Source organism: Furipterus horrens, unplaced genomic scaffold, assembly GCF_987537825.1.
Source record: "Furipterus horrens unplaced genomic scaffold, mFurHor1.1.pri manual_scaffold_3, whole genome shotgun sequence".
NCBI lineage: Eukaryota > Metazoa > Chordata > Mammalia > Chiroptera > Furipteridae > Furipterus > Furipterus horrens.
In genome coordinates, this window is record NW_028327173.1 from 17,246,079 (window position 1) to 17,262,944 (window position 16,866).

Here is a 16,866-nt window from a genome sequence, read left to right on the forward strand (position 1 = left end):
GCAAGAGCCATGGTTCCCTCTCAGAACCCTCCTCGACATACAGTGCCACAAGGTGGCGAAATGGGTCGTCCAGCACTGATCAATACCTAAGGCTCTGCCCCTTACAATGTAACAGGTGCAACAACTCTACCTAAGACACAGAAGCAAACACAGGAGGCTGTCAAGTTGAGGAGACAGAGGAGTATGGCCCAAAAGAGGGAACAGATTAAGGTTCCAGTGGGAGAACTAAGCAACAAGGAGATAGCCAACCTAAGACGAGGAGATAGCCAATGTAACAGACTTAAGAGTTCAAAACACTGGTGATAAAGATGCTCCCAGACTTGACAGATATGCTTAAGTATGGCAAATCCATAAGGGAAGAAGTAAAGGCTATGCTAAATGAAATGAAGGGAAATCCACACAAAACCAATGGTGAAGGGAAGGAAACCAGGGTTCAGATCCGTGATTTGAGACATAAGAAAGAAAAAAAAACAGTCAACCAGTACAGAATGAGGAAACAAGAATTGAAAAAAAATGAGGAGAGCCTTAGGAACCTCTGGGACAACTTTAAATGTGCCAACATCCGAACCATAGGGGTGCCAGGAGAAGAGAAACAGCAAAATTGAAAGCTTACGTGAAAAAATAATGAAGGAAAACTTCCCAAATTTGGTGAAGGAAATAGACATACAAGTCCAGGAAGCACAAAGAGTCCCAAACAAGCTAGACTCAAAGAAGACCACACCAAGACACATCATAATTAAAATGCCAAAGGTGAAAGATAAAGACAGAATCTTAAAAGCAGCAAGAGAAAAGCAGAGAGTTGCCTACAAAGGGGTGCCTGTTAGACTATCAGCTGATTTCTCAAAAGAAACTTTGCAGGTAAGAAGGGACTGGCAAGAAGTATTCAAGGTGATAAAAAGCAAGGACTTACAACCAAGATTACTCTATCCAGCAAAGCTATTAATTAGGATGGAAGGGCAGATAAAGTGCTTCCCAGACAAGGTAAAGCTAAAGGAGTTCATCATCACCAAGCTATTATGATGTGAAATGTCAAAGGGACTTACTTAAGAAAAAAAAGATCAAAATTATGAACATTAAAATGACAACAAACTCACAACTATCAACAACTGAATCTAAAAAATAAAAACAAAGTCCAACTAAGTAAACCAGAATAGCAATAGAACCATAGGTATGGGGATCATTTGGAGGATTATCAGCTGGGAGGGGGAAGTTAGGAATAATATAGGAAAGGGTGAAGCCAAAGAATTTATACGCACAAAAATTGGGGTAGTTGTAACAAATCAATAAAATATACTTAAACTGTTTTGAGCCATGGGAAAAACATTTTGATAGGTGTATTGCATCAAATGGAGAGTACTTTGAAGGTGACTGAAGTTTAAACATGCAAGGATAAATACACAGGGTGTTTTGGGTTCCCCTTTGTAGTTTCAAAGGGAGCCTCTGAATGAGAATTTTAGTTTCTACCATTTTCCCTTCACAGTGGGAGGATACTCTGCCTCCCACCAGAGTCATTAGATTGGGAATTACCAAATATAGGAAGGGGTTCAAGTGCTGAGCAGCCAGAAAACTCCATAAATGTGCACTGCATCTTCTTTGACCTCAAGTCTAAAAGTAGCACATCAGTCACTCTCATATCAATTTGTCTGTTTTCACCACAGCAATTTTCACTACTGGATACATTCTTATTTTATTTGCATTATTGTTTATTATCTCTCCCTTCCTGATAGAATGTAAGTACCATGAGAGTAAGGCACTTGCCTGTTTTAGTCACTGCTGTATTCACTGGGCCTGGAATAGTAGCTGGATATAACAGAAGCTTCTTGTACTAATTTCTTGAATGAATAAATATAAAGCACTTAGCAAAATTCCTAGTATAGTAAGTGCATAATATTAACTATTGCATTATTTTCCATATGAACAACTGTAAACCTACATTTGCTCACTCTAATTTCCTTTTGAAGGATAACTGTCATCACAAAAAGAGAGGCAAAGGATGGTATATAACTGCTGATGGGATGTAATAGAAAGTACACAGAATCAACTATGAGTATTCTTGCCAAAAAACTGAACCTGCGTCCTGCCATCCCAGTTTACAGGAAATACAGGGGATAGAGAAACATGTTAAAGAAATCCACAGAGATGCTATTGGGTGGATCCAGAATGTGGGAAATTCTCCAGACCAAGTGACATGATTTCTCCAGGAAATAAGAGACAGGAAAAACAAAAATGAAGATGAAGGAAAACTTGTTATGGAGTGCAAGGGATTTAAGAGACAAACAGTGTGTGGACATTATTTGGGTCCTAATTCAAACATAACCACTGTAAAAAGACATTTTTGAGCAAGTGGGGAAATGTGAACATTGATTAACTATTTAATGTTACCAAGGGATTATTGTCAATTATTTAGGTGTGATAATGACATTATGGTTACTTTTTAAAAACTGTCCTTGACTGCATCACAACATGACTGAATACAACAAGGATGCCATCCTGTTAAACCAAGCATGCCATTGTCCAGGGACAGCCAACTGACCTGGAGTCTGCACGATCCTTCCCCATGTGGGAAGGCCACCCTCCCCTCCAGATCCCCACTCTTATTAGGGATTTCTTGACCCAAGGGTAGGTAGGACGACGACCATGTCCAGCTTGAAGCAGCTAGAGGAGCACGAGACCTTCGCCCGTTGTCCTTTATGAGATTATAAAGGGTCTTAAGTCTGAGAGGGGTCCCCCCCCCAAAAAAAATAAATTAATTAATTAATTTTTTAAAAACTGTGCTTATTTTGTAGAGATATACATAGATGCAATGTGCTTGAAAATTGATTTAAAATAATCCTTCTGGGGGATCTGTGGATGGAGTATAGGTAAACATGGTCAGCTAGATGTTTATAATTACCAAAGCTGGTGATGGGCATTTGGCAAGTCGTTATACTTGTTATTCTAGTTTAGTTTGTTTATGCTTGAAATTTTCCATATAAAAAAGTTTATAAGAGAGAGAGATGGCAACAACAACAACAAAAAAGAGATAACGGATAATATTATTTATTGAAAGAGCATCATGTTATATAAACATTTAATGTAATATAAGCATTTTTCTTTTATAGGTAGCACTTCTGATGCAGCATAATATAATATGGCTATACACTATTGAACCCTTAATCAATTAGAAACTTGGAAAATTTTACAAAATATTTGCAAAATGTTTTTTGCTTTTACAAAATCTGTGATGAATATGTTTGGGTATGGAACTTTTTATTTCTTAAATTTTGAGTTTTCTTACGGTGAATTATGAGAAATGAGATTACTAGGTCTTTCTAGCCATCAGAGTTGTAAAACAGGAAAAGGTAGATTCAGGAGGTCATAAGATTGAGCTCAGGCTCCCCTTCCCCCCTTGCTGGGCGAGAGGTGTCTATGGGGCATCCGCTGCAGCCTCTGCTGCTGCCGCTGGGTGCTGTCTCTATGGCGAGGAGGAGGAAGAGAAGCGCGAGCTCAGTGATACAAGTACACAAATAAAGGATAAAGTATTTTATGAAACAGATCTTCAATCAAGTATAACATTTTGATGCTTGGCAGCTAGACTCCTTGTGCCCTCACTATGCCGGCAGCAATGGTAGATCATAGCCAAAGAATTTGTGAAGTTTGGGCTTGCAAACTGGATGAAGAGATGAAGAAAATTCATCAGGTTATTAGAAAATATAATTACGTTGCTATGGACACTGAGTTTCCAGGTGTGGTTGCAAGACCTATTGGAGAATTCAGGAGTAATGCTGACTGTCAGTACCAACTGTTGCAGTGTAATGTAGACTTGTTAAAGATAATTCAGGTAGGACTGACATTTATGAATGAGCAAGGAAAATACCTTCCAGGAACTTCAAACTTCAACTTGGCAGTTTAATTTTAAATTTAATTTGACAGAAGACATGTATGCCCAAGACTGTAGAGCTACTAACAACATCTGGTATCCAGTTTAAAAAACATGAAGAGGAAGGAATTGAGACCCAGTACGTCACAGAACTTCTTATGACATCAGGAGTGGTCCTCTGTGAAGGGGTCAAATGGTTATCATTTCATAGGGTGGTTTACAGGAAGTTGCTGAACAGTTAGAGCTGGAACGGATAGGACCACAGCACCAGGCAGGATCTGATTCATTGCTCACAGGAATGGCCTTTTTCAAAATGAGAGAAGTATGAAGACATCAGTACCTTTTATTTTCTTGGTTATTAGGTTGAGAACATCAAGAAGTTTGGGCGCAATATGTTCTTAGTAAAGAAATTAGAGGTTCTTTGTATAGGTCATATTTACCACACTTGAATGAAAGTATTTAAAAATAAGTCATCTTGAAATGTAGTTCAGAAGGACATGAAAAAATAAGTTCTTTGGAGACTAAAATACTTAAAAATTTAAAGTACCTTAGAAATAAATCATGTATGTCCAACCATATTATTCTTAGGTGAGAAAACTGACTCCAGAGGCTAGTAAGTTTTATCCAAGGTCATGTACATTACTAATGGGAGAACTCCAGAATTCTAGCATAGACCATATTAATGCTACTTCTGTGAATTCATGGAATGTATTCATATGTTAAGTTTCCTCTGGCTGTGTATTACTGTAGGTATTAAACTGCTGGTAAAAATGGGGGGAAAAAAGAGGTCATAAGATTGAAAGCATGCCTATCAGGATATTGAAGAGGGAATTTCTTTATCAGATTGGATCTTGGACATGGTCCCATTACATCTTCTGTCTACTCTTTGATTCTGTGAATCTGTTAGAAGGTTGTGTGTTCTGTCTGTGATACTGATTTGGTTTTCATGAGAGCCAAGCTGAGTGTCAGGGATTTGAAGCATAATTGAAAGTTTTAGACTAGTTGCCACAGATGCATACAAGCAAGTCAAACTTGACTCTTCTCTTGCTGTATACCTCATTCTTTTTTTCAGGTTATGCTTCTATCTACCTTCATACTCATATCCAACCCCCCCCCCCATTTTCTGGTGAAACATATATGACATATTCATTGTTTGTTCCAATACTTTCTGTGGCTGTGAGTCATCGTCTCCCTCCTGCCCTATGCCTTTCACCCTCCACAGATTCTTCAGCACTATGGAGCAGGGCCAGCTCACCATGTCATAAATCATAGGCAATAGTTCACTGGGTAGGTTGGTGCGCTGTTTTACAGGTGAATTCAAGGTGCCAAAGCCGCCTTATTTCATCCCCCATGGTTTGATGATTTTTTTCTCTCCAGGTAATTAAATGTGTGTCTCGTGGACCTGGCCTTTGCTGGAATGTTCAAGGGTCCTGAAGATCTTTATATAGCTTCCTTCTGTTGAATCCATTAAGAGAAGATGGCAAAAGTCAACATAACTAGAGACCTCATCCACAGGCAGATCAAGGTAAGCAACCCAGACCTCTGAACCAGAGCATGAGGTCTTTTCTTCCCCATAGGTTTAGTTTACAGCCAAAGAAACTGAGGTCTAGAGTTGATGACTTGCCTAAAGTCACATGGCTAATTAGTGACAGACTCTGGACTAGAATCAATGTCTTTTGACTCCTATATTCTTTTACTCAAGAACATGAAATTGATGGAGACTCCTCCATCTAAGTGCTTGTACCTGGGCTGCTGAGATTAATGGAGGATGGTAGGAGAGGGGAGCCATAAGTATGTTGTGTACGTGTGCACATTCATGTGTGTGTGTGTGCTTAGGCATGTCTGTGCGTATGTGGGGGGGCGGTTGCAGCAGGAGTAAATGTAGCTTCTTCATGTTGCTCCAGCTGCTAAGTTGAACATGTAACAGAACCTGGAACTCTTCTTCAAGGTTATCCTGTACCAAAGCCTATACCTGTCCTGTGCAGGATGTACATAGAAGACACTCCAGTACGAATTCACTTAGCAAAGTAGCCCAGGCTTCATCAGAGAAACCCTCAGTGAAGGAGCACAGAGGTTTAATGGAAGAGATTCAATCAAGACATCATACGCTTCTCTAGTAAGAACCCTAAACTGGAGTCAGGAGCTCAATCTTACCACTGCCCTAATTATCTACGTGGAAGACTAGTCATTTTACCTCCCTGTGCCTCAGTTTTCTGTCATTAAATGAAAATATCTCTCTACCTGCAGGCTGGCTGATTGTGAGAATGAAACCCAAAAGAACATGAGAATGTTCTTTGAAAAGGTTAACTACTTAAAAAATTTTTAATTAAAAACCTTTTAAAAAATAAGTGGCATATAGCCTAAGCTGTGGTTACCATCCAGAGCAATTGAGTGTATGCCTCTACATGAGCCATGTACTTTGTACACGTTAGTCTGTGTTTCATAATTTTTTTCTCTGCATCCCTGAATATTTTTGGAACTTTGCCCATTTTGAGGGGCAGGGGGTTGTGCTTTCATTAGACTGATGGCCCTCAAGGGCAAGGACTATTTCCTGGAGGCACAGAATCATAGAGTTGAAGGGACCATGCAAGTTATTTTTCCTTCACATATCTCATACAGTACATGTCCTAAGGAGGATGCCCACCCTCTCCAAACTAATATGGAAACATTCCCTATTTGTTGTTCCCAATTTTTTCTTCACACTTTTTCCTTTTTTTCCCTTTTTTTTGTAACCCAGCAAGCACAATTTAGTACTTATATACTCTCTTCTATTCTCTAATCCCTGCCCAGATGTAGTTCAAGCTCCCACAAGTTGATTTCTTACCATCTTTCTTAACTCCTGTGGTGCCCAGCACAGTGCTGGATATATAATAGGCACATAGTAAACCAGGTTGAGTTAAATCAATGAAACTGTGCATTTGCTTCTGACCCCCAGGAGCGGGGTGCCCTGAGCTTTGAGCGGCGCTACCATGTCACTGACCCCTTTATCAGACGACTGGGCCTGGAAGCAGAGTTGCAGGTAAGAGATCCAGTTTTCTTCCCTAGATGCAGATGGCTGGCTTACCTTTCTTTGCCTGCAGAGAATCCTCTTGCCATAAATAAGTTTTTCTCTACAGGTCATATCTAAAGATTATCTCTCCTTCCCAGCAGTTTTATTAGGTAGGTAAATCTGAATCAAGATTAATTATTTACACAGTCACACAGAAATTCTTTGCTTTGTGCTGGGAAAATTTTGTTGAATTGAATAGTACGACTGTTTTTACTGTTGGCTTAGGACAATAATGATTCTTACCTTTATGCAGGAATTTAGCATTTACAAAATATTCTCCTACACACATACACACGTTTTCTCATTTTAGCTTCAAAGAAATACCTTGGGGAGGTAGGTGGGGAATAGGTATTACTAAAACAAAAATGTTTAGAAAGGTCAAGCACCTTGTCTCATGTTGTCCTGTCCAGTCGATGGAGAGCCAGACTTTCAGTCCAGAAGTTCTGCTTTTTTATTGTGTCCAACATATGCATTCCATAATGTTAGTTCCATTCCCTTTTCTTCCTCAAGATCATGTTTTGAATGCCACTTTTAACTGTGCTATACAACTTAGTGTTATTTGCAAGTTGAGTAAGAATTCTCTTTGGTTCCTTTAGGTTAGTGATCATGTTAGTCTTAGAAAAAGTCTAGAAAGAAATTTATTGAATGTTAACAATGTTATCTCAAAGTAGTGAGAATGTAGAGATTGTTATTGCTTTCTTTTCATTATAAATTTTTATCCATTATAAAATATAACTACATTAATAGTAATATGGAAAAGATAAGTAAAAATTACTTCTTAGTCCTTCTCCATAATACAATTACTATTAGCATTTCATATACTTTGTTTTATCTCCTGCATATTTTTACATAATTGTAATCATACTTTACATTGAACTTTCTAAAAGATTTTTTTTTTTTTTTTTTAGGGAGCAGGAGGGAGGGAGATAGGGAGAGAAACATCGATCGGTTGCGTCTCTCTCATCCCCAGCTGGGGACCTGGCCTGCAACTCAGGCACATGCCCTGACTGGGAATTGAACTGGTAACCTTTTGGTTCACAAGCTGGTGCTCAATCCACTGAGCCACACCAGCCAGGGCTACATTGAATTTTTTAAGTTAACATATAATAATTCTTTTCTCCATGTTACCAAGTAGTCTTCAGAACTTTTACTTAACATTTTTTTCTGATTATAGAAGTAATAAATATCATAGTAGAAAATATAGAATAGCCAGAAAGACGTGGAGAAGAAAGCAAAATCACTTTTAACTTTACCAACTAGAGATAAACGTTGTTAACGTTTGGTGTACTACCTTTCTGTGTTATGAAGCAGGATACCATTTAATAGATGGGCATTGGAGCTTCATAAATTTAGTTTCAAGACCTATCTTCTCCACAGTTCTATAGCCATGTGCAAGTTACCCTTAGTTTCCTGATCGGTAAAATAGAGCAATAATTGAGAATTGTTGTGATGATTAAATTAGAAGATTTGTGGGAAGCGCTTAACACAGTGCCTGGATCATAACACAGTAGGCTAATTCAATAAAATAACAATCACAATTTATAAACCTTCCAGTTTTTGTCCATGTATATGTAATTTTTTTCCTACAAAATGGGGCTTGTACAATTTACACAGTTTGATAAGCCCTTTTATACTTTTATATTACGGTAGTTTTCCCATATCTCTATAAAAATTATTTGAAAACATTTTTGATGTATTTTACTTTATATTATTTTATTTACTTTTATTTATTTATTTATTTATTTATTTATTTATTTATTTATTTTTTAGAGAGAAGGGACGGGAGGGAGAAAGAAAGGCAGAGAAACATCAATTCGTTGCCTTTTAGCACAGCCTGGTCCGCAACCCAGGCATGTGCCCTGGTGGGGAATCGAATCAGCAACCTTTTGGTTTACATGCTAGTGCTCAATCCACTGAGCCACACCAGCTGGGGTGCATTTTATTTTATTACTTTTTTAAAGTTTCTCTCCATGTTTCCTTCAGAACATAACTCAAAATACATCCCTGTAGTGCAGTTGGGGGTGCAACATGGAAGATTTTACCTCCAAGGGGACATTTAACAGTGTCCAGAAACAATTTTGGTTGTCAAAACCAGAAGGGTACTGCTGGCATCTAGTGGGTAAAGGCTCAAGATGCTGCTGAACAGCCTACAGTGCACAGGGTAACAAAGTCCCACAAAGAATTATGCAGCCTCAAGTGCCAATAATGCTGAGGATGAGAAACCCTGCTCTGGGGGACACTAAATAGACAGTGACCCCTGGCTGATTGGGCTTCTCCTTTCAGCTGTGTCTCACCCAACCCATTTTATCTTTACCATCTCTTCCTCGTTTGATAACTTTGTCCAGAATAGACTTGGAAACTTCTGTGACTATAAAACAGGATTCCATCTATTGTTTCCCAAGGTTTGCAACACAAAAACGAATATGTTAAGGTGAACTGTTTCACTTTGCACTTGCCTGAAGGCCACCTTGTCCAGGGTCTGTAGGAGCAGTGCATAGTATGAGGGAAAGTACAGAGGTTTAAGTGTAGAAACAAACACACACATACACCCCGCCACCGCCACCGCCACCACCACCACCCCCGCTGCCGCCGCCCACCCCCTTCTTGAAATCTCAGCTTTGCCTCTTATGAGACTTAGAGAAATGAGAGCAGTTGGAAAGAAGACTGGGAAAGAAAAATAGGTTTGGGGGAGTATCAGGGCTTGGACGTGTTAAGTTGGAAGCCTGTTGTTGGATAACTTTGTTGAGATGTCAGGTAGGCAGTACTAAATGGGAGAGAGCTCGACTCTAGGGAGAAATCTGAAGACTTCAAATGTCCATGGAGATTTAGAGAATGGGGTCCAAGGCCTAGCTCTGAGGCATTCCAGCTTTCGGAAGTTCATTACAAGCTAAGGAGATTAAAAAAAAAAACAAAAAAAACTAAGAGTAGTGAGTGAAGTAGAAAGGAAACAAAACCAGGAGTGTGTAAAGGCCAAGTAATGAAAGTATTTTGAGAAAGGAGTGTTCACTTGTACTCGGTGCTTCTGGAGGCTGAGTAAGGTGGGGACACAACAGTGGCTGTGGTCTTGACTGGAGCAGTTTTATTGGAGTGTTGGGACTAACGCTAGACTGGGGCTTGAAGAGTGAATTGGAAGTGAAAAAACAACAAGTGTAGACAATTCTCTTTTCTTTTTCTTGTTTTAGAGAGTAATGGAACTTTGATTATTTATTTATAACAAACCTTTTTCCAAGATGAAAGGAATGATAGGATGTAAGCAGTACAAAGAGTAAGCTTTAAAAGTTATCTTCTCTTGCCACTGTACATCTACTTTTCATTTTTCTTCAGCTCACTACCTGGGCAGCTGACTTGCGCAGATATATCAATATTCTCTCCTGTCCTTTGTCTTCTGGTTGGCTTTAACCAAGGGGGGTCATTTCAGGATATGAGAGGAAGAACAACATCTTTTTTATTCCCCTTGCTTCCACCCTTCAAAGTCATTTTCCCCCCAGCTTTATTGACTTATGTAGACAACTCTTGAACAACTTTGTTTACAAAAGGAAGCAGAGAAATGGAGCAGTAGCTGGAAGAGTCAATGGGATCCCTTAAAGGAGGGACTTGTTAAGAATGAGAAGAAATGCTAGAGCATGTTTGTATGTTGATGAGAGAGGAAGGGATTGGTGATACAGGAAAAGGACAGAATAAGTGAAGGAGCAAAGTCCTGGGGAAGACTGATACAGTTGGGATTCAGAGTTTAAGCAGGGGGCTTGACCTTCGATGCGAGCAAAGATGTCTGTCTTTGTTACAGGGTACAGGAGGTCTGGGATCAGGAGACAGACAATGGCTGGAATAAAAATGGAGGATTGTTGACATATAGATAGTTTATAATAGCAGTTCTTAAAGTATTTGTCTGCAGACCCCTGGGGAATCCCCATGACTCCTCCAAAGGAATCCATGGGCTCAAACTGCCATCATAGTAATACTAAGATATAGCATCAAACTGTCATTGAATTCTTCATGCACATGAAGTAACAAAAACAACAAAAGCAAGTTTTACTTAAAATGTTCTTGATGTGAAGCAGTAAAAGTTACTAATTTTATTAAACTTCAACCCTTAAGTACATATCTCTTTAGTATTCTGTATTATGGGATGGGATGTACCCATAAAGTAATGCTGCTGCATGTTGAACTATGATGGTTGTCTTGAGGAAAAGTGCTTGTGCAATTTTTTGAGTTGCAAGCTCAACTAGCCACCTGAAAGAATGAGTAGTAGATGAAGAAAAGTATGGTTATTCAAATGTGAGTATTTGACAGACATTTTCTTAAGACTGAATGAAATGAGCTGTCACTTCAATAAAAAGCAACTGACTATATTTGTTGCCAAGGATAATATTTGAGCTTTTAAGTGTAAAAAGAAAAGAATATAGGAAAACGTGTATCTGCCACCATAAGCTTCTCAGTATTTAAAAGACTTTCTTGATGAGAGCTGTGGTAATATTAACAAATGTCAACAATATTGTGTAATGCATGTTAGTATTTGGAGTGAGTCATTGTTTTTTTTTGTTTTTCGAATCGTAGGGAAAGTTTATTTAGAAAGTCACAGAGATAAATTAAGTGAGCCAGCTGGGATTCATGGGCTCAGGAAACAAATTACAGAGGCAAAAGATGGGCACTTGAAGCTCAGAAGAAAGAGAGTAAAAGTACGCTCCTGGAAGAAGGGAAAATAGCACGGGTGTACTCCAGAGAGAGCAAGAGTGGGCCATGCATCAGTGTTTCGAAGATAACCAGTGTATGATCTAAAAAAAAGCACACATGCATGAAGGACCCTTACATAATCAAAACAGACCAATGTGTTTTAATGCAGCAAGGTAACAATAGTTCATTTATGTGGTTTCAGAGTCCACATTGTAACTTTAAGAAACTATTACTTGTGGAGTTTTGGTATAGTATTAAAGAAAGATATTTACAACTATCTGAAAAGGGTATTGAAATACTCTTCCCTATTCCAACTACTTACCTGTGTGAGCCTGGCTTTTCTTTGTATACTTCAACAAAAATAACATAATGCAATAGACTGAATACAAAAGTAGATATGAGAACCCAGTTTTCTAACACTAAACTAGACATTGAAGAGTTTTGCAAAATGTACAGCAATTCCAGTCCTTTCATTAAATTCTTTTGTCTTGGAAAATATAGTTACTTTTAATTTAAAATGTGTTACCTTATCATTTTATTAGTGTTTTTAAGTGAAATTAATAGTATGAAATATTTCAGTTTTCATTTCTAATATGGTAAATGTCTATAGCTAGCCATATAAATAAAAGTTTTGGAGGGGATCTTCAGTAATTTTTTTAAGTGGAAAGGGATTTTTAAAAATAAAAAACCCTCACACTAGGATATGCTCACTGATCCCAGAGAGAGAGGAAAGGAGAAAGAGAAAAATATCTATATGAGAAAGAAACATTGATTGGCCACCTCCAGCAAGGATCCCGACTGGGGATTGGACCCATAACCCAAACATGTGCCCTGACCAGGGATCAAAACTGCAACCCTCCAGTGCACGGGACGATGCTCCCAACGGAACTACCTGGCCAGGGCCTCAGTAACTTTTAATAGTGTAAAAGGGTCTTGAGACCAAAAAGTTTGGGAACCACTGGCCTACAGAGCCATGAAATGGAATGACTGGATAATATTACTTGAGGAGAAAGTAGGAAGAGAGAGAAGAGGGTCCAGGACCAAGAACCAAGGTGACTGAACATTTAAAGAGATTACCTATTTTACCTGTTTCTTCTCTTTCTCAGCCCACAGGAGACAGAAAGAATAGGCATAGAGGTGGGAGAACTTGAGGGACACATGGTATGGAAACCAAAGAAGAGGGAAATCTCAACTGTACTGATTTTTACAATCTTAATTCTCAAAAGGCTAATTTATTTCCCTCTCTCCTAGTTTGAGGGTCAAGAGGATACCTTTTTGTGACTCCCTCCAAATAGTAATAAAAATGCCATTTTAAGTCCTTTTAACTTCTATCACCCATTTTCTTATCTCTAAAATTATGTATTATATTTGTATCCTGTTTATCTTTTAGGTTTATGAGGAGGAATAAATAAGTTAATTTATGTAAAGTACTTAGCACAATGCCTAGCATATTGTAAAATTTATGGTATCTAGCACTCAAGTTTTAGCTGCTATTATTCTTGTTATTTATAGAAAGCTTTTGAAGTTTCCTAAGATCGTAGTCCTCCGATGCTGATTTGATGGCATCTAGCATTTTAAAACACTTTATGGCTGTTTTATTCCCTTGTTTTATTTTCCACCCAATGTCATACATGGACCCCATGTTGCTTAAAAACAGTTGTTTTTTGGCATTACGAAGAGGTGATTAACAGAGGCTGGGTATGGGAATAGGAGAGCTAAAGTCAATAATAAAAGCTCCTGCCTTTTTGTAGTTATTGATTATAATTTTTTTTCTTTATTATATGGAGGAAACTTTTTTCCTAGATTTCCTAATTTACTACTATGTATGCTTTTGAAAAATGCTAAAGGAAACTTTAAGAGAACTCATGGGATATAGTACTGAACATTTAGTAGGTGCTCACTAAAAACCTATTAGTTTGACATTTTTAGAGGAATTTTTAAATTTTTTATTTTAAAGATTTTATTTACTTTTTAATTTTTTTTAAGATTTTGTTTACTTAATTTTAGAGAGCGAGGAAGGGAGGGAGAAAGAGAGGGAGAGAAACATCAATGTGTGGTTGCCTCTTGCATACCCCTAACTGGGGACCTGGCCCACAAACCAGGCATGTGCCCCAACTGGGAATAGAACTAGCGACCTTTGGGTTCACAGGCTGACACTTAATCCACTGAGCCACACTAGCCAGGGTTATTTACTTTTTTAGAGAGAAGGAGAGGGAGCAAGAAGGAGAGGGAGAGAAAGGTCAATGTATGAGAGATACAATGATTGGTTGCCTCTTGCACATCCCCAAATGGGGACCTGGCCGCAACCCAGGCATATACCCTAACTGGGAATCAAACCCACGACTTTTCAGTTCACAGTCTTGTGCTCAGTCCATTGTGCCACACCAGCCAGAGCTGATTGGCTTTTTTGACTTCTTATGTGAGAGTTAGCTTTCTTAACCTTATCCCTTTTCAGTACTATTTCTCTACCTTCCATCTTAATAATCTCTCACGATTTTTACTTTTTGACTTTCTGGTATCTATTTTGAGTTACTTTAAAATTCAGAGTTTAGCCAGTCTCTGGTATCTTATTACCTTCTCTGTATATTGGTAGAATTTGTACCCATAGAGCCTACATTTAAATAGGCACAGAGGTGTTTATTTAAAGTGTATCCAAGTTAATTTGGAAAACTTTGTTTTTTTATATATGTTTTCCATTGTATTCATCCTACCAGTTACCTAGGCCTCTGAAAAACTACTTTTCCTGAACTAATGTTCTTTAATTTTCATACTTCTTTCCTTAAAGTTGCTCTCTTCTGGTTTTCTATCTACCAGTTTTCATCTGACCAGTTTCCATTCACCTTTAGGTCTTTAATTATTTGGTTCCTAGCTCCTTCTTCCTAAGGAAGCCTCTGAATCAAGAAGTACATCAGTCCCATGCATTCTTTTTTATATTAGGAAATTGTCCTTGGCATTTTGAAGTCTTGGCAATTTACATATTTAAACTAAATCATGATCTAAAAGTGCTCATTGTACCTGAATCAAGAATACTTTGTATCCTCTCTTCTTTGACCTGGGTGTTTGGATGGATGACATGAGTGATACCTCTTAAACATTTTTTTCTTTAACTTGGTTATTTACTGTTGAGCCCATTCTTTTTTTATTTACTTACTTTTGATTATGTAAACATTCATATGGTTCTAATTTTTTAAATATTTATTTATTTTTGAGAGGGAGAGAAACATCAGTGTGAGAGAGAAACATCTATCAGGGTTGCCTCTCACACACGCTCCAACAGCGGATCAAACCACAACCCAGGCATGTGCCCTGACCAGGAATCTAACTGAGGACCTTTCGCCTTCTGGGACGATGCTCAACCAACTGAGCAACACCAGCGAGGGCTCATATGGTTCTAATTTTTAAAGTTTAAAAGGTCATCTCCTTCCCACTCCCAGCCACCTAACTTCCTTTCCTGTAATCAGTTTTAGTACCCTTCCAGTGAACTTTTATGCATAAAATTCTCACCTTTCCTCACAGATTTGAGCCTAACATATGTATTGCTTTCTACATTATTTTTGAATTTAAAAATATGCTTTCATGATTTTACCATATAAGTTTATAAAGATACTTCTTATATCTAATTCTGTTGTGTGAACACACCATAATTTATTTAAACTGCCCCTGGTGATGGACATGTAGATTACTTACAATATTTTTTATGTACAGCATTATTCCTTGCAACATCATTTGGCACATATGGGTGTATATCTATAAGATAAATATAAGTGGAATTAGTAGGTCAGAGGGCATACGGATCTATGATTTTGGTAAATATTGCCCAAATAGCCTTTCATAGAGTTTGTACCAATTTATACTCCTATCACACTCCTTTACTCTTATATCAAACATAATGTTTAACAAATTTTTATTGTCTCCCCAATCCCAATCTCTTCTCCTCCATGTGTCCATCAAATATCTGAAATTTCACAAATGAATGAAACATGATATGTGGGAGAGATCTTAGCTCAACTTCTGAAGACAGATGTAGTTTATGTGGATACCTGAAAGATGGATGGGAGGAGCTAGCTGGATATGGGCACGGGCATAGAGAAGAAATTGCAGGTTGGGAACGCAGCATCTGAGTGATGCAAGAGAGGATAGCGGTTACTCGGTTTAAAAGAACAGGTGGTCACAGAATACAAGTGGAAGAAGGATGGCAGACGAAGTTAGTGAAGTGAGTATGTGTGGGATGCTCATAATAAAGGATGTTGTAAGCTATGTTTAAGACTACAGACTTTATCCTAAGGGCAGCGGAGAGCCATTGGATGGTTTTTTACCATGGGAGCAATATGCTCAGAGTTAAGCTTTAGAAAAAATAAATAAAAAATAAAATTAAAGCCCTGGCTGCTGTGGCTCAGTGGATTGAGCGTTGGCCTGCGAGCCAAGTGTCGCTGGTTCGATTCCCAGTCAGGGCACATGACTAGATTGCTCGTCAGGTCCCCAGTTGGGGGCGTGAGTGAGAGGCAACCACACAGTGATGTTTCTCTCCCTCTCTTTCTCCTTTCCTCTCTCTCTAAAAATAAGTAAATAAACAAATAAATAAATTATTTTAAAAAAAATTAATCTTGGCTTTAAAATGAAGATTGCCGAAATCTAAACTGGGGCCAACCAGATCAATTAAGAGATGGTGGCAGTGATTCAGGAAGAGATGATGGGTTGCCTGAGCTAAAATAATGGTAATTTGGATGGAGAGAAGTCAGTAAATTTGAAAGACATTTAAGAGGTAGGATTAACAGAATTCTTGGTGACTGAATATAGAAAGTTAGGAAAAGAGTCAAGATGAAGGTCAAGTTTCTGGCTTGAGTGTCAGGGAAAGTGGTAGTATCATTTGCTGAGTTAGGGAGCACTGGAGAAGGAATAGGTGTGAGGGGAAATATTATGAGCTTGATTATGGATGTTTTGGAGCTGTAGGCTGTGTGCTGTCTAGCATTGCCATGACAGGTAGTTGGAATACTTGGGTCTGAGCTTAGGATAGAGATACACATTGAAGATGATGGTTTGAGAAGAGTGAGCAGCATATAGATTGGGACAATGAAAGTGAGTTGTGATTGCTTTTGGGAAGTGTGTCGAGTGCCAAGAAATCCCACAAGTAAAAGAAATAGAATGAATCAAAGTGTGATCAGGACTTTAAGGTAGATTTGAAAGATCCTAGTGATGCAACCAAAAATGAAAGAAAGTATCCCCCCAAAAGCTGAGGACTGCAGGCCCCAAACTGGAACTCGAGGATATTTGGCTCCTGTCCAGTTAT

General features: G+C 38.4%; 1 protein-coding gene and 1 pseudogene across 1 annotated transcript in view; both read left to right on the forward strand.

Annotated features, from left to right (window-relative positions):
- The window catches only part of WDTC1 (WD and tetratricopeptide repeats 1), a 63,129-nt gene that overhangs the window by 17,012 nt on the left and 29,251 nt on the right, over positions 1–16,866 (forward strand). Inside the window, exons 2-3 of the mRNA XM_090268878.1 lie at positions 5,237–5,384; positions 6,795–6,878. Of these exons, the coding sequence (XP_090125004.1) occupies positions 5,337–5,384; positions 6,795–6,878 (132 nt within the window). The 5' untranslated portion in view covers positions 5,237–5,336. The remainder of the gene's footprint in view (positions 1–5,236; positions 5,385–6,794; positions 6,879–16,866) is intronic.
- LOC150014435 (CCR4-NOT transcription complex subunit 7 pseudogene) lies at positions 3,473–4,187 on the forward strand (annotated as a pseudogene).